Raw genomic sequence first — 26806 nt, forward strand, 5'->3', positions numbered from 1 at the left:
GCGCTTTCAATCATTAGTTATATACTTCTGCCTATACTACTATTCTAGTAACCATGATAAAATAGGGAAATACTTTAAATCAAAAATACACATCAGCACTTACTATAGCTGTGCTTTTTACCCCCAAATACAGGCTTTTCCATTCAGTGTCGCTGTAGACAGAAATACCCTCGTCTGCGCGGAGCCCAAGAGGGAAAGACTTCTCCTTTGCACCTTTTCTGGTTGGTTTTTTGCTGCTTTCTCTTCTCAAAGGAGTGAGCGATTTGGGAGGGTGACCCAGTACTGGATTTGCTATCGTCGGCTGGGATGAACGACTGGAAAAACAGAACGAGAATCCGGTGCCTCCCATACTAGCTAGACAACACTGTTTATCTAATAAAGTGGCAAGACCCTGCAACTATTAACATGTAGTATGTCACCAGAGTTTTTTCTGACAGGGAATTAGGTAGATAATATTACTCATGGAAACACAGGTTTATGAAGGCGGAGCGGGGCGGGAGGGGAAGTAACAAAGAGTTTATGGGATAAGAAACTCACAAGCCACAATCTTTTTTGTGTTTGTTTGTTTGTTTGTTTTTTTCTCAATGAAACAAAAGTTCTAATCGGCATCGCGAGCCGCCTCGCGCTCCTCTGCCGCCGCTCCAGCCTGCTCCTTCTCTGCCGACGAGGGGGGTGTTTGCTCTGTACAGTTTGGGCTGTTTGCAGCTCCCTTTTCTGGCAGCGAGACAGTCTCTGGCTCCGGGTTCGCCGATTCCCCTTTCGCTTTCTTTCTCTTCCGCTTCTGGCTCTCCAGGGCCGCTGCCTCCGCGTGCCTGGCTTGCTGGATGCCGGGCAGCGCCATGCCGATGCCAGGGGAAAGGAACATCGAGGGATAGATCAGTCCAGGAGACATCCCTGGGATAAGAAACGGGTTAAAAGCTACAGGACTACTGGTAGTTATTGCGGATTCTGTCTGATTAGAAAAGGAGCTAGGCCCAGGCTTGTCTTCTGAGAGAGTTTCTTTTTTCGCCTCCTGGCCGCTGGGTTTGTCCTCGGCCGCTTTCTCCGTGCTGCCTGGACCACTTTTCGTTGTGCTTGTCAGCGAAGTCGGAGCGGTCGCGGTACACGTGGTGGTCATGGGGGGGTTGAGAAGTCCTCCGACACCGAACATCTGCGGCACGGTAGCCATGCCCGGCAGCATCATGGGCAGCATACTCAGGGTGCTTTTCACATCCTCGCCGGCGGGCACCGCTGCGAACCCCGCAGGAAAGCCCACCAGCCCCGTCAGAGGGATCCCTTGCATGTTTCTCATGTTCTGAAGCCCTACCAGATCCATGCCAGCAATCAGTCCGTTCATGAACAATGGTCCCATTCCAGAGGAAGAATCTGCCACGATGCCGGGGCCCTTAATGAGTTCGCTGCGGGGCCTCCTCCCCCTTCGCCGGGGCCCCGGGTCGCGGAGCACAGGCTCGGTTAGGATGCGATTGAATTTGCTCTCTGGTAAGTAGCCCTGGAAATGGAGCACACACAACACAACACGGGACAGTCACTACTGCAGCAAAGGAAATCTGTGTGTTCCACGCTCGCATCTGCATCCCAGATGGGGCCGGCACAGACATATTTGCCTACATGACATGGAGTTGGAGAGGCTGCACAACTTCTCCTTAAGGGATGCTGCCAAGTGCAAGCGCCCCGCTCCGCCCTGGCATGGCGCGGCAGCGCCGGAGCGCGCAGGGAGGGAAGGAGGCGGCATGTTTCACCCTGCACTGTCACCCCAGCCCCTGGCATCAGCTGCTCAAACAGGAGAAGCACCAGGGCTCTGTGCCAGACACTGCTCCCTTCCCAGCTTAACGGTGGCTCCAGCACCGGGTGAAAAGTCCAGGACTTTAGGTGCAAAGGGCCAAGTTTTCAATGCTCATCAGGACAGCAAAGCTGCATGGGATGGCACAGGGCGGGTGGGCATGCTGTCTGAGGGGCTCCCAGCCGTGCTGGGTGCCAGGAAGGCATTCAGATACTACGACCCAGCGCTGGAGCCGGGCGAGACTGGCTGGTTACACAGCCTGCTGTGGGGGCACTCACAGCACAGCCTAAAACTCCCTTTTTGGCACCCTCCTCACAGCCTTTTAAACCTTTCCCTTTGGGGCTCCCTGAGTTTTCGGTACCGCTGCGCTCTGAAGAGGTTCCAAGGGATTTAGGTAGGGAAAGTATTTCCCACTGACACTGCAGTGCTGAAACTGGAACCCACTGGCCCTGGCAGCCTGCACAGCACAGCCACTGCCCGGGGAGCAGAGAATCTCCTGCTCAGTTCCCACCATCACATGGGAAAACCTGCATGGGCCCACGACTGCACCAGGGCTCCATGGGGCAGCAGAGCCCATGTTCCAGCCCACTCAAGCACCCAGAGCAGCCAGACATCCCTTTGCATGCATGTGCTGGGACGGATGTGCACTCGCCCAAAGCAAAGTGGTGATGGGGCTCAGGGTGTGAGGAGCATGCAGCTGCCAGGCCAGGGCACGTGAGCGGATGCCGGGGCAGTGGCCGGGCTCACGGCTGGTCCTACCCACAGAGAGACGGGCCCTGGCAAACAAAGGTATGGAAGACCCCCCCCCAAGTCTCCAGCGCTCGTTAAAGGCAAATTTGTGAGTGGTACAAACCTCTCAGCCAATCGATCCCCCCTGCACAGTGTCACCCAAACCACAGCAGCCCCGAGAACTGGGAGGGGGTGAGGGGGACCGCAGGGAGGTGTCTGGGTAAGGTCAGCACGCGGGGCCAATCCCCCAGCACCCGTGTCCGGAGGGGACAGCGCTCCTCCTCCCCACAGGCTCTGCCACGCGCCCGGGCAGGGACCAGCACGACACAGGGTGACTGGAAGCGGCCAGGCTCAGCGCTGTGCCTGAGCCCTGGGAATGGCGACCTGCGGGGCCTTGAGGGGGCCAGGGCTGCACAGCAGCTGACGAAAAGCCTCGGCTGAGGGTGTTCTGGAAAATTTGACCCGTGAGAGTGCGTTTTGTCCTCTCCCTGCTGTCCAGAACCTGAGGTAGGTTACTGCTCCTGGGGCACTTCTACTGCCCCTGAGATTTCTAAGGATCCCAAGGCTTTCTGGACAGCTTTCCCTAAGCTACTGAGCCCTGTTCCCAGGGCGCTGACCCCCTTTCTCTCCTTCCCCGGCCGCACCGCTGAGCTGTGGCACACACCCAACCGCCCTCTCTGCCACACAAGCGCTCCCGGTGCTGGCGGCCCTGCAGCCGTCCCCTCCCCGCGTGCAGCCGAGGTCCTGCCTCGCAGCTCCCGGATCCTCACTGGAGAAAGGTTGTGGGATGGGGAGGGGAAAGAAAAGATGACATGGAACAGATTTCTCCAAAAGCTCTAACTTACTGAAAGCTTAACAATGTCAGCCCAGTCAGCTGCAACAGCATACTCCAAGTTTGCATCAAGCCACCTTGGCAATTCCTTCAATGCTGGTGCCGTGGCTCCCCCTAACTATAAAACACAGCAGAAGGATGACCTCCATTGCAGAAAGAGTTATGTCAAATAAAACAAGAAACACGATTACACTTCCCCTAGCTCCTGGCCTTGGGACACAACCTGGCCGGGGCGGAGGGACGCTCTTCCCTTGCTACACGTCTCTGCAGGACTCAGTATGTGCCCGCTGCCTCCGGACTCAGATCAGGGAGAAAAGGCAAGCCCCACCTCTGCAGCCCGTCCCACTGCCCTCCCCAGGAGCAGGCGATGGGGACCAAGTTCCTGTATGAGCCAAGCTCCAAGCTGGGCAAACCCACATGTTCACCCAGGTCTCCAACGGCCGTCATGGGCCTATCCGAGGGGAACACAATGCAGCTGAACAGCCTCTCTCTGCCTCACTCTTTAGTTTTGGCTTTGGATGTGCAAATGTCACATCACCTGCTGCAGTCCTGGGTGCATTTAAGAACTGAATTTGGGTGGAAAATAATCCCAGAGCATCCCTTCTCGTTCAGAGAGGTGACCGTCAGTGCACTGGAGATTAAACTGTGGACAGGTAAACCCACATCTCTGGCTCAGTCAGCAAAAAAAAGCCCTTTGAGCCCCTGATCCTGCCTGCCCAGCACGTGGATGGGTATTGGCATGATCTGCCTGCCCCTCGTTAGGAGGAACAGAACAAAGATATCTGCATGCTGTGCTACAACTTGTGGCATATTGCAGTGAATTCAAGGGGAACGATCAAATCTGGAAGTGGAAGCACCAGCCAGGGCTGTAATGAGGGTGGCTTTAAAGCCAAGGGCTGAATCCCTTTGGCACTGTGGGGTCTGTGTGTCCCAGGAGGGGTGAATACTCAGACCTCCCTTGCTTCACACCGCAAGTCATTTCCTTACTCCCTCGAGCACGCAGATGCCACAGCACAGCAGAGACCAGTGACGTGTTCCAGGCCTCTGTCCCATCCACAGGCTTCTCTGGATTAAATCTCCCCCAGGGTGAGCTCAGGGCCTGCCAAGCGTTTCGGGACACCAAGGGCAGAGCACAGAACAGGCCTTCGCTTACCCGCCGTCCGGTACCCTTATGTACCACAGGCACCCGCTCCTCTCCCGTGAGTGAGTTAATGTCCAGCTTGCTGGGGTCCTTGCAGCGCTGCCTCCTCTGCTTGGGCTTGTCTGAAAAACTCTGGAGCGCAAACAAGACAAGGTTAATGAGACTGGATGGCTCAGTGAGCCTGGGTGGCCACAGCCTCGTGGGAGAGTGGCACAGCTGAGCTGTGGGGGGACAGGGGGGCCCCGCAGGCTCAGGTGGGAGCAGTGAGAATGCGTTTTGTCTGCTCCCTGCTGTCCAGAACCTGAGGCAGGTTACTGCTCCTGGGGCATTTCTACTGCCCCTGAGATTCCCAAGCAACCCAAGGCTTTCTGGACAGCTTCCCTGTGGTACCCTGCAGTGCCACAACCCACAGCTACAGCTGAGCTGTCCACAGCCCCTGTGCACACTGAGCCCCCATGTGCTGCAGGGACACAGATCACGATGAACTGCTGCAGACTCTGGTTCCTCACAGTCTTGGTCTGTCCTTCAGCATCCCAAAGCAGCTTTCAATCCACCCTGCACAGGGAGAGGACACTCACCCTGACCCCGACAGGGGAGCTGCTGCGGGGCTGGCCCAACTTGGGGGGCTTGCTGTGAGCAAGAGGTTCAGCAGCAACACAGCTCCCTGGGTGAGCTGCAGCCCCTGTGGAAGGTGAGGGCAATGGAAAGGGGTGGGAGGCACCTCGGGTCCCTGACTGCTCCTGGGAGCCTGGCCTTGGGCACAATGCTGTATCTGTCTCTGGACTCAGGAAGGCAGCAGCCATCCTTCCCAGCAAGCGCCAGGCTCCTCATCTCCTGTCTCTAGCTGCCTGTCCACCCCACCTCAGGCACAAAATCCTCCAGGGCCAGGGTGTGATCTTCTCCATAATCACCACATTTCTTCCAGCTCCTTTTTCAGCCTGTGCTGTGCCTACCACCTGGCCTAAGAGGTTAATCACACCAAAACCTGGAGCAAACCAACCTGTGAAACCAAGAGGTGGATGTGTATGAGCTGACAAGAGGCATCAGACAGACTCTGCACCCTGGTCTCTGCCACGCCGTGGCCACACCACCACAGCCACTGCAGCCTGCAACAGCCACTTCCATCCTGCTTTTAAAGTGAGGACATTTCCTCCTCTCTGGGAACCCAAAATGACCCCAGGGGTAAGGGAGCAGCATAGTCAGACCTTGAGCATCCCAAATCCCTTTCCCTATTTCTTTCCCCATCGCTGGCACTTCTGGAAGGCACCGGACTAGTTGTGCATTGGGCAGGTGGAGGCACTGGGCTGGAGAGCAGATCTTGGGGTAGGAGGACATAGCTCAGCAAGTGCCTGTTGCTGCTGTACAGGGAGCTGTGCCCAGCTCCCAGCCACGCAATGAACCTCCCAGCCAGCCTGGCCAACACCTCAAGCCGTGGCACAGGGGGAAAGCTGCACTCTGAGACACGGCGTGGAAGCCCTGGGCTCAAGAGCAACAGCAGACAACCTGACAGAGAGGGTAACACCCAGGGCAGACACACGGACACGCAGACAGACACACGGATACATGTGCCAGCAAAGGCCACCCTTACTGTGCCAAAGCCGGGAACGTCGAGTGTGTAGTCGGACTGCTGACGGAGCCAGTCGAGCAGACTCTTGTTTGGGACAGCCTTCTCTGCTTGGCTGCCTGCAGCTGGCTGAGGGGTTGAGGTAGCAGCAACCGGCCCATCGGGGAGGGGGCTGTTCTGGGGGGGCTGCGGCTGGTCTTCCTGGACATCCTGATGTGGAGGGAGCAGCAGGGAGAGCCCATCAGCAGCACGCGGTGACGCACGCAGGCCCAGCTAAGCAGAGCTTCCAGCAGCAGCCGCCTGCTGCCATCACACAGATCACTTCAGGCATTCCCAGTGCCTGCTCCTTAAATCACCACCCACCATCACTCCACACTTCTGCCCAGACGCCAGGACCGGTGGCCTGCAGGACAGAGCCAGCTGGAACATGCTTCTCAGCTCACCTGGAAACACCCTAATCACCAGGAGGACCAACTTGGCCTCAGATCCCTTCTTTAAGTTGTCTAGAGGGACTGCTCTTGCTCCCAGAGCCCACTTTTCTCTGAGTGGATGTCCTTCTGGAGAAGGGGTGCAGCAGGCTCTTGGCCACGGCTCCAATGCAGCCAAGGACTTTTCCTCACGTTCTCTAACCCTGGACACCTCCTGAGGTGGGGCAGCAGCTTAGCAGGACTCAGACACTTCAGGCAGAGTGCTGCAAACCAGGGGGAAAACTTCTCTTCCTCCCTGGAGAACTATCTGTTCCTGCCTGCACCAGCACAAGCCAAGCTGCCTGGGAGGAGGCCCTGCTCTGCCAGGGGCAGTGAAGCTTGTAGTGCAGAGCTGGACTGTGACATGAGTCGGGCTGACTCCATTGGGGCCATGCAAAAGAGGGAGCATTGACCCACCTGCAGCCTGGTCGGAAGAGGCCTCTCCTTCAGGAAGATGAGGTCCATCCCTTCTACATTTTTCCTCCTGCCCCGTCTCCTCCTCATGGCAGCGTCGTCCCTCCGGAAGCTGCCGTTGACAATCTGTCCCGTGACGGGATGGATTAACCCTGCCTGGAGGATGCCAGACAAGTCCATGCCCAGGGAGCCCTGGAGGGTGTTCACGGCGCCCAGCTTAGGCATGCTCGTGCTCAGGGGGAAGGGAGAGGAGCTCCCTGGTGACCCATCAGAGGCTCTGGACAAGTCCACCGCCGCCTCGCGCCAGCCGTTCAGCACAATGGGTGGGTGCACGTGGGCTGCTGCCAGCTGCTCCAAGCTCCTCTGCTTGGCATCTCTCTCCAGCTCGAATTCGTAGGGCCGTCGGCGCTTCCGCTCGTCCTTCACGAAGGCCGGGCTCAGGAACCCCTCCTGTGTGTGCCAAAGTCACCCAAAGGGTCACTGCTGCCCGCGCTGCCCAGGGACCTCTCTGAGCTCTGGAGAACACCCTTTCCCTGGGAACATCACACCTCCCCCTCCCTGCATGGGGTGGGCGCAGGAACCCCTCACAGACACTCTGATCTCTCAAGGTGCTAGAACCATGGGTGTCCTGCCAGCGGTGGGCAGCCAGGCTGGGGCACAGGCCAGCAGCTTCTCTACGCTGTGGCCAACAATGAGAGGAGATGAGAGAGCTGATGGCTGATGGGACAGAGCCCTCTCCTGCGCCCTTCCCTTTGGGACACCTTCTCCCCTGACCACATCAGCTGCTCCAGTGCTGACTCTGGAAGCAATTTTACAGCCACAGCAGCTGTAGAACAGCCACATCCCCAGGAGGAGGGCAGGGATGGGGGGCTGAGAGCATGGGGAGCTCAGGAGGAGCCATGGGAGCTCAGGAGGAGCCGCGGGAGCTCAGCAGGAGCCATGTGGTACGCACCACAAGCAGCACCAGGAGGCAGTGAAAACCCAGGCTGTGCTGCAGCAGCTCCTGAGCACTTCTGGGCAGTGCCTCACCCCAGCCTGCCCCTGCCCCAGGCCCCCCCTTCACCTTTTGTACCTGTGAGATTAACACCCCGTTATTGAAGCTGGGGTCGGGGGCTTCCGACTCGGCAAAGCTGTTCCTGCTGCCGGCATTGCTGCCGACCACGGGAGCTGTCAGCAAGCTCTGTGTCTCAAACTGCTGGCTGGAGGAAGGCCACTTGCCCTTCAGGATGGCGTGGCAGATGTTGTCAATGCGGTTGATGATCACACGGTCCTGCAAACAGAACAGGACAGTGGCAGGCTGGGACCCCAACGATGGACACGTGTTTGTCATCTCAGGACTAAAGATAAACTCTGGTGCCCTCAGCTCAGTGGAGAACTGCTTTGAGGGAGGCACGTCCATGGCATGGGTGCTTGGGAAGAGAACGCCCTTGGAGCATCCACGGGTCAAGGAGGCAGAGCTGGGGCTGTGTCAGCCACTGCTGGGCAGGACCACACAGCAACACCTGCACTACAGGCGATGGTAATTCTGAACTCACCTTAGGCCACTCAGAGAAGGAGTAAAGTGTCTTCTCCTGCAGCAGCTGGGCTATGGTTGGTGCCCGGGCATCCTGAAGGTCATCAATCTCCGCAGGCAGGACAGAAGCAGAACTCTTGCCCTCTTCCTCCAAGTCCTTATCTGGGCTATCTGAGAAAGAGACCGAGAGCAGAGCCCATCAACACCCTGCCTATCACCCTACTGAGGTGAGAGCAACTCCTCACACCTTCCACACCAGCACCCAGCTGGCTCTGCAAGGCTCCCCAGTCCCCAGGCAATCCCCTGGGGCATATCAGGCAGCCCACATTGCTCAGGAAGGGCCAGCTCTCCCCTGGTCTGCTTGTATAGCAGTGGCCCCCACTCCTGGCCATGCTGGTACCCCAGCTGTGGAGGTCAGCACGTGCCTTTCCAGGAGCTGCTTGCCAGGCAGCTGCTGTGCTCCATTCCCTGGAAAGCACATGGCAGAAGGGGGGCTCTGGGCAGGGGGTCTGACCAGCCCTGCCAGCAAAGGTGGCCACATCAGCTAGATGGACCTCAATCCTGAGAGGGGAGACCGCTCCCAGGGCTCGGCAGCCCCAAGCTTTGACCCCACAGGTGCCTCCCACCCCAGCCAGAGGTGACTCCAGCTGGTGAGAGCCCTCAGGACTGTACCTTGACTCTGGGTGCTGCCGGCTTTCTCCCCCTCGTCTCTGTTCTCACAATCTTCTTGCTTCACACCCTGGGGCTCATGGTGCAGGGTGTCTCTGCAGCCTGCCTGCTCCTCGGTTCCTCGGCCCCAGGCCTCTCCCCCGGCATGGGGGGGTTCTGCCCCAGGGGCCCCCAGCAGAGGTCGGGGCAGGCTGAAAGCCTGGCTGGGAGCCTGGCCCGGCGAGTGCTGCAGGGTGCTCTCCTCATCCAGGCCATGGTCCTCCCTGCCTTCTGCCCCAGGGTCCCCCAGCCCTTCGAGTGTCCCCAGCCCCAGGGACTCTCTCTCGCCATTCACATCTTCTGGGCAAGTGTCTTCAGGTGTGGGGAGGCCAGAGCTCTGATCCTCACCCCCCAGTTCATTAGCCTCGAGGTCACAACCAGCTCTGGGCCTGGGACCACTCAAGCCTTCCACAACATCTGCTGCCACCTCAGAGTTATCGTCATCCTCTTCCTCCTCCTCATCTTCCTCGCTGTGGCTCTGACTCGGCCCTGACTTTGCTTCCATTCCTTTCTCCTGCAGCAGATCGATGAACCTTTGCTCAGGGGGAAGCTTCATTTCATAGTTATGAAGACTGGGGCTGTAGAGCCCCACACTTAAGACCCCTTCCATGGCAGCACGCTCAGGCAGCACCGGCGCAGGTCTGGCAAGGTCTCCCTTCTGCGGCAGGGCTTCGCAGAGCTCTGCAGGGGCACTCTGCAAGGGGCTGCTGTCGGGGGTAGAAGGTGAAGGCTCAGCTTCCTCATTCTGACTGTCCACCCGCTCACAGCCCACCTGCAAACCCTCTAGGAAGGGAGTCTCTCTCATGGCATCCGCATCGCAGCTGGATGGATCCTCATCCCCCTCTAGCTTGTCCTCAGAGAGCTTCGCAACACTGCTCCCGACCTCGGTGCAGCTCGGGCTGTCGCGGGCCACGGAGCTCTGCTCGCTGTTACAGGCCTTCTCGTCGTACATCATGCACACCAGCGAGTCTGGCAGCGAGCTCTCATCATAGTTACTGGAGATGATGTCCCGGACTTTGGACATGAAGGTCTCACAGTTCGCATCTGTCGGGCTGCCCCCAGCCTGGGACATGGTGCTGTCCGACGGCTCCAGTTTCATCTGGCTCTCAGCTTCGCTCTCCAGGGATTCGCAAGTCCGCTCCACCTGGCTGTACAGAGGGGAACTGTAGAGTTTGGAGTTAGTCTGGTAAAGGCAGCACAGGGTTTCTGGGCCTTGGAGCCCCGTTCGTTTATGCTGGGCATAGTTCCTGTACGCATCTAAAAAAGACAGCTGGGGGTCATTCATGATGTAGTAGTCAGTGCGGTTCAGGCCGTGCTTGGCGGTGCCGATCAGCAGGTCCCGATCATGTTTGCCACACTCCCACCACACCGGCAAGTAGAGGCTCGGCCGGCACAGCTTGAGCCGCTCGTGGAGCTGCGGACACCTGAGCACCTGCTCGCGCACCTTTCGCAGCAGCTCGATGCGGTACAGCGTCCTGGCAGCACGCTCCTCCGTGATGGGCTCCACGTAGATGTCAGGGTCTGGGGGACCTACAGCAGGGACAGAGAAGCCTGTCACACGGACTGATGAGCGGTACTCGGTGGCAGTGGTGAGTGAGGGGAGTTTTCAGGCTTGCTCAGGTTGCAGTGGAGGTGGAAAGAGTGGTTGTAGCCACCACTGAGGCTTCTCTCTCCAGTCTCACCACCCTCCATTCATTTGCCACCGACTGGACACACAGGACTAAACTTTCTCAGCTTCAGCAGCTGGACTAGAACATCAGGGGATTCCAGTCTCGTCTGAGCTCTGCTCCAGCAGTGCCAGAGCTGCCTGGACCTGTGGCGAAGCAGCTCCCTGGGGTCTGAGCCTCTGGTAGCCCTTCACCAGGTCTGAGGGAAGGGGGTCCCTCAGCTCACAAAGCTCTCTTGATGAGGACATTAGCACACACCCAAGGAGCTGCACCTCACAGCTCTGAGATGAAACACTTTCTGCTGCTGTTAGAAGCCAAGTGCTTTGAGCTTGAATCGCTTCCGAGCAGCTTCTCACCCACCATGACCTGCACGGTGCCAACACACCGGGGCTCTGTGTGCCAGCCAGGCCTCCCGAGCCTCTGGTGGGGTGTTCAGAGTCCCTCTCCCCACAGCAGAGCCGTGGCACGGGCACCGTGCAGACTGCTCAGTGCCCAGCACCTCGCTCAGAAGGAGAGCAGCAATACAGACCACCCCAGCTCCAGCCGTGATCTGCCGCTTCTCTACTCCTCCCTCACATCCAGAAGTTGCTGCCCTGCACAGAGCTGGTGTGATTTCCTGGGAGAGCTGTGTGAAACCCACAAGAGCAGGGGCTGGAGCCCCCAGGGCTGCCCTGCCTTCCCACTGTGCTGCTGGACACTGTGGTGACAAGGCAGCCAGAATACGTGCAGCTTCTGGGAGCCAACAGCCTGCCCTCCAACTGTCCCTGATACTTGTCCCTTGCTCTTCTGCTCCACAAGAGCAGTGGGAACATCTATGACCTCTGGCTACACAGACCTACTGTTACCTCCTCCACAGGCCGTGCAGTTTCCACTCACCATCCTCCTTCCACAGTGGGAGACCACAGACATTCTTGCACATGGCCACAAAGCTGTAGAAGTACTTCTCCAGGCTCTCATCTGTCTTCTTCTCCAGTCGGGAAATGGCTCGGAACTGGGCCCAGTCAAAGGCCTTTTTCTCCTGGTCATAGATAACCCCAAAGGAGGAGACAGTGCGGTAGAAATCTGCCTGCTCCCTCCTGGTCCACCTGTGGGGCAGGGAGAAGACATGGACACCACTGAGACACGTTCTGGTCCCAGCACAGGAAAGGCACCAGGCTGTGCAGTTACTGCCCACCAGTGTGGGGGAGCTGCTGGGAGGGGCACACTGGGGAGGTGACCCCATTCCGAGACCCTCTGCCCCACGGTGCAGTGAGGGGGAGTGATGGGCACAGGCCCTCTGCCTCTTGGCTCATGGCTGACAAACCAGTAAGTGCAGGTCCTGGCTGAGGGTCAGGATCCAGCAGCTCCTGTGGAGGCTCAGACCCACCTCACCTCATCACCCCCAGGGCAAGACCTGGAGGCCTCTGTGGCAGGAATTAGGAAACAAGCTCCTGCAGACATGGCCCTCCTCTAGCCTCTTCCACAGGGAAACTGGAACTGGGGTTTGTTGCCATCAGGGTCCCAGTAACAAGCAGCAGACTGACTCCTGGGTGCCGGGGGGTGTCACCCTTTCCCCACAGAAGGAAAGCAGAGAGGTGAGGGGGGCTTTCAGTTACAACATTGTTAGAGCACAGCTTTCACTCTGGCTTGGACCTCTGAGCTTGCACCTCATGTGGATTAACGCTTCAGGGCAGAGGAGGTGAAGAGAGTCCCAGGCAAACACAGCCCTGGGCCAGAGGGACAGACAGGCTGCAAACCACAGGGCAGCACAGCAGTAGGTAGGGCAGGGAACAGGAAGTGCCATGGGCTGAAGAAACCTTAAAGGAGATCTCAGGGACCTGCAGCTCTGAGCAGCACCAGCAAGCAGCTGGCACAGGTCAAGGGAGAGCAGTGAGCACCCACAGCACACCCCAGCTGACCAAGAGACACCCTGAGCAGCGTTCCCAGCCTGGTGCCCTCTGCAGTGATGCTGTGTTCTGAACAGGAGAATCACAGGAAGAAAGCTGGAACAAATCAGTAATCCAATTGAGATGCCTCCAATTAAAGGCTGTGGGAAGCTGCCCAAGACCCCCACAACAGAGCCCACAGAATTAAAGGAAATACTGGGCTGTTGTGGTGGTCACAGCACAACCACAAGTGCCTCCACCTTGAAGAGGGGACAGTACAACTGGAAGAGGTCCAGAGGACAGGTTGGGAGCAAAGATCAGTGGACCAAGGAGGCTGTGAACAGAGCGCCCAGGGCAGCACAGGGGACAGAGCTGTGGGGACTGCTGATCCCTCAGGAGTCCCAGGGCAGCAGGGGAGGCAGCACTGCACTGCTCCACACCCTACTTGGTGTCTACAGAGCCACTCAGGGTGCCAGGATGGGATGCAAATGAAATGGGAGCACATGGCACCCAGAATATGCCACCACTGAGCTCCCAAGGCCACAAGCAGGAGGCTGATGCAGTGGCACAAGAGCCATGTGGGTGGGAAAGGTTCAGCACGTGGCCAGTGTGATGTCCCAAGAGCACAGCCCTGCTCAGCAGCACCTGCTCTGCTGGGACTGGGGGTGATCCTTGGCTCAGCAGACGCTGGATTTCACCCTGAAGAGCTGTCCCCTTGCTTCCTTTCACCTCGTCATCAGCTGCTACTGGACCAGGCTGGCTGCTGGAGCCACAAAGCTCCACAATGGCTGGGAGCAGTATTCTTTGCCCAGGAAGGACTCCCAGACCTCCCTTGACCTGTCCCTCCCTGCATGGATGCTGTGGTGACACTGAACCAGGTAAATCCAGTATTTCAACTGGCCTAAAGCAGCTTTTGAAAGGGCCCTGTGCTGCGTTACCTTTTCTGCATCTCTTTGTTCACAGAGTCCATCTCAGAGGCTCTCCTGAACATCTCGTCCTGCAGCCAGTATCCATGGTTACCAGGCACCAGCATCTCTGTGCGGGGAGGCAGCTCTTTGCGGTTGCAGCGCTGGTAGACGGTGACGAGCCTCCGCAGTCTGGCTGTGAGGGCAGATGAGACAGGCCAGCAGGATCTGTCTGAGTCGGAGCCATCCTGGGCTTCAAACACCAGCAAGGACATTAGTACTGAACGCACACTCACAGCCACAGGCTCCCACGTCCCTCCACCCGGCTCGGGGAGCTCCCTCCCACCATCCCCCTCCCACGGGGCACACCAGGGAGAAGTTGTGAGTGGGGGGGCCACAGTGACCATCCCTGGGCCTCCACGTCCCAAAAGCTGCTGGTTCACAGTCTCAATTTGTCTGAGCTTCCTTCAGAGAGCTCCCAGAGGCAGTGGTAGGAATGGTGGCTCCAGGCCATGCCATGCATAGGAGAGGACTGCTGGTCCCTATGCTGAACGCAGTGGGGCCAGCCTGCCCACAGCATCTGCCAGCACTGCCCACTGCAGGGACCCTGCATGCTCATCTCACACATGGAGAAGGGCAGGCTAGCAGCTCCTAGCTGCCCCTGGCTGGAAACACACCTTCTCAGGGCCCTGGCTGCTCTGACTCTGCACGGTGAGGTCCCTGACAGGACCCTGCCCAGGCTGAGCTACCTCACCCACTAACAGCACAGCATGTCCCCCACCCAGCAGCGCCCGCCTCAGCCCCCCAGCTCTGGCTGTGCCGGGCCGGACCCTGGGAAGCCACACACCACGCTGAGGGAGATACAGCCTCACCTGCTGCTGGCTCATCCCGCTTCTCGCTGGCTTCACCCACCCCAGCGGCCACGATGTCCTGTGGAAGGAAGCCATCAGAGAGGGCTCTCTAGCCCCAACAGAACCCCTGGTACCTGCAGCCTTCCCTGCTCTGGTGGGGTACAGGCAGAGCCCCATGCCCTGTGCCTTCAGGCTGCAGTCGCTGCCTGCCCTCGGCACATGGCACAGGACAGCAGGTGCAGGGGAGGGGACAGCTCAGAGGGGCTGTGCTGTGGGCTCAGGGATGGAGGGGAGCTCCACAGCAGTCACACGGGCTGCAGTGCCACTGCCCAGGACAGTTGCCTTTGCTGCTGGAATGCACCCTGCACCCTCCTGTGCTGCCTTATTCACTGATCCTCCCCCAGGGCCATTTCTTTTGCAACACCACTAACCCCTCTGCCAGGGCTCAAGGTGGCTTCTGGAGCCAAGTGGGAGAGCCAGCACCCCTGGCCATTCCCAGTCCTTAACCCTCCTCAGCTCCCCACATCTGCAGGGAACACATGGAGGCAACAGGAGAAGCTGTGCCCCAGCACACAGAGCCGATGTGGACAGCGTGGGGCCAGTGCATGGCTTGGCAAAGCCAGGACAAAGCAGGGTCACCCCCAGCGCTGGTGAGGGAGGGCAGCCTGGCATCAACAGATGTGCATTGATCACTGTGAATCCTACTCACCTCCGGCTTCGGCAGCCCCTCTAGCTTTTCTCCACCACTCTCTTCCTTTTCCACACTGCCCCTAGGTAAGAGAGTGAATTAGTCCCTGGCAGTGGCAGCACAGCCCCCGTGGCTGTTCCAGTCATTGGCAGGAACGAGCAGGGAATACCAACAGGAGCCAGATCCCCCTTGCCTTCCCTTCACTCACTGAGCTCACACAGCCCATATCCTTCCTGCTCCCCACACACCCCCCTGCACTGCCCTGCTGCTGACACAGCCCCCAGGAGGGAGCCAGGCAGCCCCCAGAAGCATGGCTCCATCCCCTGCCCACCTTTCGGCAGCATCCTGGGCACCGTCGCTGACGCCCTGCTCCGCAGAGAGCAGCTTCTCATCCGGCATGCCCACCTTCTCCAGGAAGCACAGCGCCGGGTCCGCCCGCATGGCGTTGTACCGCTCGTACCCTGTCAGCCAGCACGGGCCATCAGAAAGGGAAAGAGCACAAAGCCAGGCCTGAGTCCAGTTCAGCACCTCTGCCTTGCAGGACACAGCTCCCCACCTGACCCAACCTCTCTGCGCTGCAGTGGGAGCAACTCTACCCCCCCCCCAAACATCAGAATACTTTCCCAAAAGCTGTTACCTGCTCTGCAGCCCCTGAGCAGGGGCAAAGGGAAAGGGCAGCCTCTCTGCCCCAGCAGGCAGCCCAGTGCCTGGAGAGCCCAGCACCTGCGGCAGGCTGCAGCTGGAAGCAAACAGCCCTGTGGCTCCTGGAAGCTGCAGGGTGAGGCTGGGGGTGCCAGGAGAGGCTCTGTGCCTTCATCCTTGCCCTCCTGTGGCAAACGCATGCTGCTGCTAGCATGCTGCTCCTGGCAAGCCAGAGGAGTCGGGTGCCACCCTGGGCACACTGCAGTGCACCTGCCCCCAGCCCAACAAGCTGGCAGCCCCACAGCTGCCAGGGCCTGGGGAGAGCTGCCTTGGCCCTGTGCAGCTACGGGGCACAGACACGGCTCTGGCCCCTCTCACCACCAACATGTCCCCTCCAGGTACCAGTGGCAGTCTCACGCTCTGGCACCCACCAGAGAAGCTGGGTACACACCATGCTTGAAGACACCGATGAGCAGGGATTTATCAGCCTCGGCGTTCCACCAGTCCACTGGGATCTCCACATAGTCGATGTCTGGCAGCAGCACATCCAGCTCCCTGTGGCAGACAAGGTTTGAAGGCCTCTCTTCCAGCCCTGGCTCCAGCTCCACCTTCTCCACCCTCATTCTCCAGGGATGGGGAGGCTGCACAGCCTCTCTTGCCTCCCACCCAAGCAACATCAGAGGACTGGAGTTCCAGTCTGGTCTGAACACCATCTCCTGGGGGACACCAATTCAAATCTACTAGTCCCAAAAGAACAGCATGTCTGCTGTGTGGGCTGCAGTATCCCCATCACACATGCTCGTGCTGATGGGGCTGTTTTGGGGAAGGCATGGCCCCAGCTCTAGGGAGTTTAAGCTCAGCCCATCGCACCGAGTCTCTGCAGGGAGGTCAGGAGTTGGCAGACTGTGGGCTTGGTGGCTTTAAGAGCCTGTCAGCCCCCTTGTCCACAGCACCAGGAAGGGTCTGCAGGCCACAGCAATGGGACATGCTTTGCTGAGGCCTGGCCTGGGAACTGCATGGCAGTCTGTGTGGGCTCCCACTGGGGATGAAAGGTCAGTTTGGCAGGCAGCACGGGGAGACACTTCCCTGCAGGGTGTCTCCCAGTGTCCTCATCCCACCCAGGCTGGTGCTGCAGCCCCAGAGCTGCCTGAGCTGCCATGGCTGCAGTCCCTGCTCAGGCAGAGCTGCACCTGAGGATGAAGTTCTGCCTGAGCAAGACCAGGGCATTTGCTGGCTCTGAGTCGCCCGGAGCCGCAGCCAGCCCGTGGCCGGGCTGCACCGTGCGCGAGTCCCGCCACCGCCGTCCCGGGGAGCATCGCAGGGCTGTCGTAGGGTCCCTACCTGGCGGGGGTCCCCTCGAAGGCTTTGTCCGCAGCCTCCCCCAGCACTTCAGCCTTCAGGTAGTAGAGCATTCGCACCCGCAGCAGAACCCTGTCCCGGGGCAGCAGAGAGGGACCCACGCTAGCACACAGGTGCCAGCCCAGCGCCGGGCCCAGCAGCCGTGGCCAAAGCAGCTGCAGGGGGATGCTCCAGGGCTGGGCATCAGCCAGGTGGTGTTACACTACATTGCCCAGCCCTGCCATCAGCTGGGGCCCCGTGGCTGGACACGTGCTGCTCAGGACACAGCTCCTGCCAGCTTGAGGGGTGTCTGAGAGCAGCCCAGCGGCTGGAGCATGGGGACTGGGCGTGGGCTGTGAGCCTTTCACAGCCTCCCCCCACACTCCCAAGGCTACAGGCCCTCAGCCCATGGTCTCCACAAGCTGGCATGGGGTCCTGCACTCACTTGTTGCAGTGCTGTTTGAGGTGTTTCTTGTAGCTGTCGTCATGCAGGACAACCTCGGGGTTGCAGGTGGCCAGCCAGTCTGCGTTCTTGATCTCGGGGAGCAGCATCTGGTTCTTCGTCTTCTTCCCTTTCCTGCCTCTGGGCACTGGTGCTGACAAGCCTGTAACAGCAAGTGGCAGCCGGTGAGCATCGTGGGCGCCGCAGGCTGGGCCGGTGCTGCCGCGAGGCTCCTCTGGCACTGCGGGGCCCAGGCAGGGCAGCGGAGCCAGGGAGCTGGAGGAGGCCATGTGAGCTCCTGGCTGCAGGTCTGTGAGCTGGGTGAAGTGCAAGGGGTAAGGACATGGGAGGTCCCATCTCCAAGAAAATCCTGGGGATCACCACAGAAACTGAACTGCTCTGAATAAGGATAACATGGCCCCTTGATAACCTGCCCTCGAGGGCAGGGTCAGATCAGATGTGAGGGAAAAGTTCTGCCCTGGAAGTGTTGTGTGGATGTGGCACAGGCTGCCCAGGGAAGGGGCTGAGTCCCCACCCCTGGGTGTGTTTAACAGACGGGGAGATGAGGTGCTCAGGGAGCTGGGTCAGCACAGGACAGCGACAGTTGGACTCAATGATCCAACCTGGTGATACTGGGATTTAAACAAATATAATGCAGAAGCACAGAAGGTCCTTGGTTCTGGGCATGGCTCTTAGAGCCTTCCCCAGACACTACAGCCAGCTCTGAATTCACCCTATGGAACAATGCAGTGACAAGAGTTCAAACATGAGGCTCCCAAATGAGCAAAGCCAGAAGACAATCCCGATGATCTGATCTGCAAGGGGTATTTCCTACTCTGTGCATCAGGAGGAGGGCTGCCTGGGCACCAACTTACTGCAGGAGGCATTTACACTTGGCAAAGGAACCAAAGGGAAAAGAAACGCAGCCCTACTTGGCTGACAAAGACAAAATGAGATCCAGTGGCTGGAGCTGAAAGCTAAACACACTTTCAAGCTTGGATTAAGATGCGAGTTCACAGCAGAATGTGGAAACAACTCCTGGTGGAGTCACTATTGTTTGGAGTCTTCTGAGAGGGATGAGCTGCCTCCCTGGGCAGCTGCTTCTGCAGCAGGATCCTGCAGATGTCCTCTCCTGTGTGAAGGGGAAGGAAGTGCCCCAGCAGTCCTGTCCCACCTGTCTGGTCTTTCAGCACCAGGGAAGAAGAGAAAGACAAGTCATGTCCTCTACACCTGCACAGAGTCATCAGTTCCACAACAGAAGGGCTCCAGCCCAGGTGGCTCTGGAAGCCACTGGCTCTGCAGTAGCACCAGGGCTCCTGCCCCAACACCACACTGCCCTGATCAATTGTGGGCAAATGCTGCTTCCTTGGCAGCTTGGCCTCTTCCAGATCCGATGGCAGGATGGGGCTGGATCAAGACAGAGCTCTGAGCTGGGCTGCCCACATGCTGTGCTCACCCCTCACAGTCACATGGATAAGGGATTGAGGACAAACAGCCACAGGAAGCACTAAGCAAGGGGTGGAGGCTGCTGTTGCTTCCTGCACATGAGGGGGGCCTGGAGCATGTGTCTTCTGGTCAGCCCTCTGCAAACAGAAGTGGTACCTCGGGCTCCTTGGCAAGCCACAGCAGCACCCGCCGTGTGGCTGCTCCACAGGGATCTGCTCTCCTCCAGCTCCTGAGGTTAGGCTAGATGGTTTCATTGCTCCTCTGACCATGACCACATGTAGGTTTCACAGGTGGGAAAAGCCATCCTGAAGAGCTTATGGTCATTTCCCTCTGCTAATATTCAATTTTAGAGCTGCTCCTGCTCTAAAGCATTCCTGACCTGCTGAAATCATGGCATGTTTGTTACCTGGCATTATCCAAATCAAGCTTGTTCATCAGTCAATTTGTGTCTTACCCTTGCTTTGCTCCCCACAGGGCTCTGGAGCCCAGTCCCAGTGCAGCCCTGGGCAGGAGGCGGCACTGCTGGAGAGGCTCACACTGCTGGAGGTGACTGGAGTAACTCAGGGAAGACTCTGAAGGCCACATGCTCGGCCCTTGCATAGTGAGGCTGGTCAGTGATTCCAGGCAGAAGGCAATGGTGGGGTTACACCCCAAGTAACACACAGCACAGCTGTGAGGCTGTGCAGAACCTCACTTCACCACAGCCCCCCTGCACCCCACCGCCTCCAGGCAGGAGCCCCAGGATTCAGCCTGGCTCCCCGCTGCCAAAAGGCGGCTGGAGGGTCCCAGCCCCCTCGCTACTCACCTTGTACCACAGACCTCATGTGCCTGACAAGCAGCACACAGCTGCGGGGCTCTGAGCACGCTCAGGGAGCACCATGGCCCCCCCAGCCCAACTCACCTGTCCCAAAAGCTGCGGGATGTAGGCACTGTGCTGCTGGGTCAGCGCAGGCTCCTCTGACACAGAGCGGGCTGGGAGCACATGTCCTGGCCACAGCTCTCCAGCTGATCCCAGAAGCCAGCACTGGCTCTGTCCTCACAAAGAAAAGCCAGCGCAGCTGCACGGTGCAGTTTGGGCAGGGGGTTCTGCTCGCTGTGCTGCTCTGGGCCCAGGGGCTGCCACCAGAGCAGCTGCTGCACTGCGGGCAGGGGACAAACCTGCCGTGCCCCTCCACCTGGGGACAGTCCCAGCCAGTGGCACAGTGGGGCTGGGCAAGGCGTGGGGTGGCCCCTGGCTGAGGCTGTGGCCACCCTGGGAACCTCCACCCTGCACAACGCAGTTGCAATAACACACTGGACATGTGTGTGAACCTCACACAGGCTGGAAATTAAGCACACAAGTGCTCTGAGCAGGGAGGGCAGAGCCAAACCTGAGACAAAGGGTCCTGCCAGAGGGATGGCGAGGAGACAGCAGCACCTGGGTAGGGCTCCGCATCGCAGAGGTCTTGGGAGAAACCAGTGCTGCACCTCCCCCTGTCAGGGCAGGCTCTGCAGACCAGTATGCCTGGGACAAGAGCCATGGTGGGGGCAGACACAAGCTGTTGACCTGGGGTGAGCTGACTGCACAGGCTGCACCGCCAGCTTCCCTGGAGCAGCCATGAATGCCGTGCCTGGAGGTCTTGAGGCGGCCACCGGCACAGGGAGGGTCCCTGCACAGTGACCCACCTGCAATGCCCTGAGGAACACCCAGGCACGTCTATGCTCTGAGCAGAATAAGCACCCTCATACCTATCACACCCGACATGTTCATACGGCCACCTGAGCCCCAGGAGCTCACTGCCAGTGTCTCCCTGCACAGGGGAACCCTGACAGTGTCCACAGGCCAGATAAAACTTCAGTGTCTACCTGAGAGCAGGATGGCACCTCTGCTCCCACCACAGGGCTCTGTGCACCAGCCACGGCACTGCACTGGGAGCCAGGGAGCAGCCGCTTCCACCCAGCCAGCCCATGCCACTGGCTCTGAGGGTCAGTGTGGAGGCCTGGCCCATGTCAAGGGAGAGTGAGTTGCAGTGCTTGAGCACACAAGCTGGCTGTTTCAGTCAGCTCTGCTTCGACTTCCACAGCCTCAGGCTGTAGGCTGGCACAGTGGTGACAGGTACAGGTGCAATGGCAGAGAGAACACGCAATACCTGAGTGATTCTGCAGAGCCTGGTTCTGGCCGTCCTTGGTTGGTGTGATGAGATCCCAGATAAAACTCTTAATCTTCTCATCCCCCTTGTAGTGTTTGACACAATAGACCAGCAGGGCCCGGCAGATCATCTCCATGTCCTTCTCATTCAGATGCCACTTGAACCGCCCGTGGGTCAGGATATCTTTCCAGCGTCCCCAGCTGGAACAGCAGGAGCACAGACAGAGTAAACACTCCTGTGCAACCACAGACCCTGCTGACACCTCTCTGCAGGAGCTCGCTCAGGGGCATGGCCATGCCAGCTCCCTTGCACAGGGATGTCCTGTCCCCACATCACAGGAGTAGAGAGGGTGAGGGGTTTGCCCAGGACTGGGAATCGCTGACTGCCAGCTCACGCTCTGCCCCCCTGACTCTCTCCTTCCACCCCAAAGGGTTGCCTACAGCTCAGGTCCCACCAGGGAGGCCACTGCTAGAAGGAGGGGGACACCGACAGCAGCGTAGACAGCCACCAGCTGGGGCAGCCAACAGCCCAGGGGCACACTGGGCAGCTGGGGGCCATGGCTGTGCTCTGTGGGAGGGGAGGGGATGGGACTCACCCGAAGATGAGCAGGTTCTTCTCCACGCGGAAGCACTCAGCCCGCAGGTACCGCCGCGTCTTCTCGTTGAAGCGCCGCGAGCGCGTGGGTCGCTCGTCTGAGTCACTGTCCAGCTCAGAGAACTCCATCAGCTCGTCATCTTCAAAGGAGTTGTAGTGTTTGGTTTGCTTCCGCACCCGGGGCCTGTCAATGACCAGGCTCTCCTACCAGGGACAGAGAGGAGGCACTCAGGGGCAGAGACACCTGACTGCTAAGGGCAGTCTAAGTCCTCTTCACGCTGCCACCCTGCTCTGCTCACCCCTCTGGCTCCTGGCTCACTGCCATCACCTTGGGATACCTGCTCTAAACAGCTCTGCCTGCACACACAAGTCCTGGCCAGCTGAAAGTTCAACCTGAATGATGGCAGACTGAAAATCAGCCCCTCTGGGTTCAAACCACTCTCAACCAGCAGCTGACTCAGCTCTGAATCATGCTCCTGGCCCTCCCAGCACTGCCTGCGCTGAGCTGGAGGCAGTGTAATTTCTGTGTCAGGGCAGATAGGTGGGCTGGGAGAGGAGAGGCAGCTTCCAGAAAGGTGCAGGAGGCAGCAGGATGAAATGAAACAGCATGTACCTGCCTCCTTTCCTTCCCCCACCCTGCCCAAAGGAATCCGTGTCACCGAAATCTGGCTGGTGTTCGTACACGTGGGGCACACTCCCCCACAACCCCCCATTCTCCCTGCTAGAGCAGCGAGCTCTGCAGAGCTGCAAGGCCTCCCTCTTGCTGCTGGCTAACACCATCCCTATGATACTGCTGCCTCAGCTGGGATTTTGGCAGGCTTTGGGCTATCCTGAAGCCAGCTGCAGCGCCCTGTGCTGGATGGAGGAGCTGCCCAGGTTGCAGCCAAGCCCATGGGCTCAGCAGAGATGGGACCTGTCTGCCTGCCCCCAGCTGAGCGTGGGCAGAGCAGGCAGGAGAACCAGGATGCTGCCTGGGAGATGCTCCCCAGAGGTGTGTGGGGATCTGCTGGCAGCTCTGCTCCCAGGCCAGGGGAAGCCAGGCACCAGCTTGCTCGAGCTCCAGCTGCCGCATCTGCCTGTGGCCACTGCTGGGGAGGAGCCAACTTGCCAGTGAGGGCAGGAGCACTGCCCTGGGGAGCATTTACATCATTTACTCTGGACATGGTGGGGAGCTGCAAGATCCAGTTGGCTTTATTTCTTGTTCCCAGTCCTGCAGCAGGGCTGCAAATGCTGTTGGTATAGTCTAAACCTGTCCCCACTGGCTCCATCAGGCCAGGAGAAGCCCAGGGCAGCTCCTTTCATCCCAATTCATGTTTAACTCTTAGAGAGATTTGCTCCTAAAGCCACACCTGGATATTAAGCCTGGCCCACAGGGTCTTCCACGATGACCAAGCTAGGGTGAAGGTGGCAAGGATTCAGTTGGATATGGAAAATATCCAACAGGCAGCATGAGGGGGCATTTCACCCTGTAAGAGCAGGGGAAGAACTGGAGGAGCTGCCCAAGCTGGAGCTCCTCTGCTGACACCCCTTGCAGCATCAGAGATGAGCCTGGGTGTCCTCACTTCACTCCTCCTGCTCAGGAAGATGAGCAGCTGAGCAAGAGGGAGGGTCTGCAGACACCTGGCAGGGCTGCACCCACCCCACAGGGCACCGAGCCCCTGGCAGCCCCTTCCCAGCCTGCTCTAACCCAGGGTAGAGCTCTGAAGCCCAAACCAGACTGAGCATCTACACAGACACTGTGACAAGTCGAGTGCCACAGGCAGGACACCCAAGCTCTGCCCAGGACACCCAAACTCTGCCCAGGACACCCAAGCTCCGTGTCCTCACTACAGAGAGACTCCTGCTGCAAAGAGGCACTGCCTTCAGTCAGGCTGCTCCAGCCCTGCCAGTGCACTGCTCCCACTGCAGCCCCACAGCCCAGTGAGGGCCCCAGTTCCAGGGGTGCTCTCATGTCCCCAAGCTGGTGAGAGGTCGGGACCCGAGCACGTCAGCGGCCTGACAAAATCCTCCTGACCAGCAGTATCTCAGCACTGCAGCTCCTCCAAATCTTGCTGTGCTGCTGCTGGAACCCACACATGGAACGCTATCAATAAACCACAGCAGAGAAGCCTGAGAGGCCCCTGGGTGCTGCAGCCCTGCCAAGGGCCCGGAGAGCCACCCGGGGAGAGGAGAGGGAGTCTGGGCCAGTGGGTGCAGTTGCACACAGCACAGCTGCCTCTCTGCCCACTGCCCACTGCCAGGGGCACGCTGCTGAGCTTCACCACCTCCTTTGCCATCAAGGCTGGGGTGGCAGGAGCTGGGGAGCTGTGGTGAAGCCAACGTGCCTGGCACTGTGAGCTCCAAGAATACACAAACACGTGTCTACTTACCAGGCCTCCTCCAGAGCTGCCAGGCCAAGTGGGCCCCCCTGCCCAGGGTGCCAGAGCTCATGTGGACCTGGGTGTGGGCTGGGTAATGGCTCTGCAGCCTTGCTCACCCCACCAGTCTCCAGACACAGCAAGAACTGGTGCTTGGGACCCTCTGTGCCCTGCCAGGGCACCTTGCAGCTCTGCCCTGGTGTGTCTCCAGCTAATGAAGGTCTCTGGGTGTGACAGCCAGGGAGCCAGGAGATCACAGCTGGCACCTGGAGGTGTGCTGGTGCTGCTCCATGCTGGAGCCCCAGCCCAGCTGCCCAGGCTGCCAGCTCCCAGCCCAGCCAGTGGCAGGTGGCACTTGTGCTGCGGGACCCCAGCAGGGGTGCAGCCCATGTGTGGGCAGTCCCAGCAGTGTGCTGGGCTCACAGACACCTCACTGCACTGGCTGGCTCAGCTCACCCTCTGCTCCCTTCACACTGCCAGTCCCAACTGCTGCCCTTTAGCCAGGCGTGGGAGCTCAGCACAGAGCGAGCAGCCTGAACACTGCACAGACACAGCCCAGGGCCCAGCTAAACCCAGCAGGGCTTTAGGCAGCACCCACAGGCCAGTCCTCCCTGGCAGCCATTCCTGCTGCCTCCCACGTGTCCCTCCACACAGCTCCTGCCCACAGCCCACACCAGGCGGTGTCAGACACGCTGTGGGGCACTCCTGTGTGAGCTGGGCCCTACCTTCTCGTTCTTGGCGTCGGTATCGAGCTCTGCTATCTTGGCCCACTTCTGCCAGAAGTTGGGGTCATCCAAGGAAATGTCAGTTCTGTTTCCTGACGCTACAAAGCTGGCCTGGGAGGGAGAGAGGAGTGAACAGGGTGCGACCCACCACGCAGATGTGCCTTCCCCCACACAGAGACCCCCAACACATCCATCTGCAGAGTAGTCTCACTGCCATGGGGTGCTACAGCCTGTGCTGATGCATGCCAAGGGCTCTCTGCTTGCTTAAGGGAGCTGACCTCCTCTCTCCTGCTGCAGTCCTGCCTGAGCTGCTGGGAACAGCCTGGGCTGTGCCACCCACAACAGCAGGAGGGACACGGGGCCCCTGGTGACCCCAGCTGGCTCCTCAGGCTCTCTCCTGTGGGGATGTCAGGGCCCCATGGCACACAGCCTCCCAGGGCACAGCAGCACCCAGCACTGGGCATCATGCAGGCCACCACCCCAGAGATCTCCCTGCAGAGACAGTTCCCACAGCAGCACAAGAGAGAGGCTGTGCTGTGGGAGCGCTATGCTGAAGGTACCATGACTCCTTCCCATGTCACCGGCAGCGCAGGTCTCCACCTGCATTTCTGCTCAGTAAAGCACCATGCTGTGGCAGGAGAGGTGACAGACTCTGCATCAAATAGGCTCAGCCCATGAGTAGATCAGCCCAGCTCAGGACTGGACATCACACAGGCTTTGAACTCATCCATCCTCCCCAAGGAGCAGCCTAACCCTGCCCACAATGGCCCTGGGCATTGGGTCTGGCTCTGGGCATAGCCAGCTGCCATGACATGGGCTCCTCAACCCATGAGAAGAGCAAAGCACAGTGCAGTGCTCCAACTGGGACAAGAGAGCAGCTCTGCCAGCCCAGAGGCAGCAGGCCTGGTACTGCCCAGCACCTGGAGGACAGCCCCTGCTCTGCCCTCTCACCAGCCTGAGCTGGCTTCAAAGGGAAGATGAAGCTGGCAAACTGAACCCTCCTGGGCAGCCTCACATCACCTGCCTGTGCTGGTGGCCCCCTCCCCAGTGCTCTGCTAACCACCAGGGAGACAGGAGACCCCACTGCTGCTGTGGGCCAGCAAGGTCCCACTCCTGGGCACTGCAGGGCAACACGCAGGTAAGGACATTAGCCCACCATGTTCTGCAAGCTCCCAGCACGTCCCCAGCGCCCAGGGGATTCCCCCATCCCACCTGATGGAGCCCAGCACACCTTGGCAAAGGTGGAGCCCTTCCCCTCAGACTGGATTGTGATGGTCTGTGTCCGGCGCTGGAGGATCTGATCAATATCTTCCTCACAGAACTTCGATCCTTCATCCTCCTCGTCCATGAGGGCGCCGTAGGCCCCCTTCCGCAGCAGGTCCTCCACCTCCATCTTCGAGAGCTGCTGCACCTGCCCAAACACGGGAGCATCGCCAACCTGGCTGGCTGTCCTGGGCACCACACAGCAGGAGAAGGCTCTTCTCTCTGCCCCAGGAGCCAGGGCAAGATGCCTGGAGCCAACCCAGACCTCCCACTGCTACAGCAGAAAGGTCACCTGAAAATGCTGCCCAAGGCACTGTCAGGAACTTCAGTCACCACGACCCAGACACACGTGTGTCCCCCAGCCCCAGGGCAGTGTGGGGACAGCCTGCCAGGCCCAACGTCAGCGACATGTCACCGGGCTCATCCTCCCCAGAAACCTGCCCAGGTCCCTGCCCTGCTCTGGCAGTGACATGCAGGGGAAGGAGAGCTCTGCCGCGGCACCTCCCGCCCAGCCCTGCTCTGACAGCCGACCTACCCCGTTGGTGCTGCCCTTCCGGTTGATGTCCTGCAGCACAGCCTTGTCCAGGCCCAGCTTCAGGCTGGCCTTGTCGAACATCTCCCGCTCGTAGGAGTTCCTGGTGATGAGGCGATAGACCTTCACTGCCTTGCTCTGCCCGATCCGGTGGCAGCGGGCCTGAGCCTGGGAGTGCAGAGGGCACAGCGTCACGCACAGCGAGCCCAGCAGG

General features: G+C 59.4%; 1 protein-coding gene across 1 annotated transcript in view; it reads right to left on the bottom strand.

Annotated features, from left to right (window-relative positions):
• Nucleotides 1-418: 418 nt before the first annotated feature.
• CHD6 (chromodomain helicase DNA binding protein 6) overlaps nucleotides 419-26806 on the bottom strand; it is a gene marked incomplete at its 5' end in the record, with an annotated part of 83613 nt that continues 57225 nt past the window's right edge. Inside the window, 21 exon segments of the mRNA XM_084271339.1 lie at nucleotides 419-1489; nucleotides 3355-3459; nucleotides 4495-4614; nucleotides 6071-6256; nucleotides 6931-7377; nucleotides 7991-8197; nucleotides 8463-8611; nucleotides 9113-10678; nucleotides 11692-11900; nucleotides 13619-13838; nucleotides 14458-14515; nucleotides 15146-15206; nucleotides 15456-15585; nucleotides 16218-16321; nucleotides 17108-17197; nucleotides 17550-17709; nucleotides 21122-21321; nucleotides 21717-21919; nucleotides 24798-24908; nucleotides 26029-26208; nucleotides 26596-26760. Of these exon segments, the coding sequence (XP_084127465.1) occupies nucleotides 599-1489; nucleotides 3355-3459; nucleotides 4495-4614; nucleotides 6071-6256; nucleotides 6931-7377; nucleotides 7991-8197; nucleotides 8463-8611; nucleotides 9113-10678; nucleotides 11692-11900; nucleotides 13619-13838; nucleotides 14458-14515; nucleotides 15146-15206; nucleotides 15456-15585; nucleotides 16218-16321; nucleotides 17108-17197; nucleotides 17550-17709; nucleotides 21122-21321; nucleotides 21717-21919; nucleotides 24798-24908; nucleotides 26029-26208; nucleotides 26596-26760 (5562 nt within the window). The 3' untranslated portion in view covers nucleotides 419-598.

Source organism: Gallinula chloropus (assembly GCF_964237585.1).
Source record: "Gallinula chloropus genome assembly, chromosome: 16".
Classification (NCBI taxonomy): domain Eukaryota; kingdom Metazoa; phylum Chordata; class Aves; order Gruiformes; family Rallidae; genus Gallinula; species Gallinula chloropus.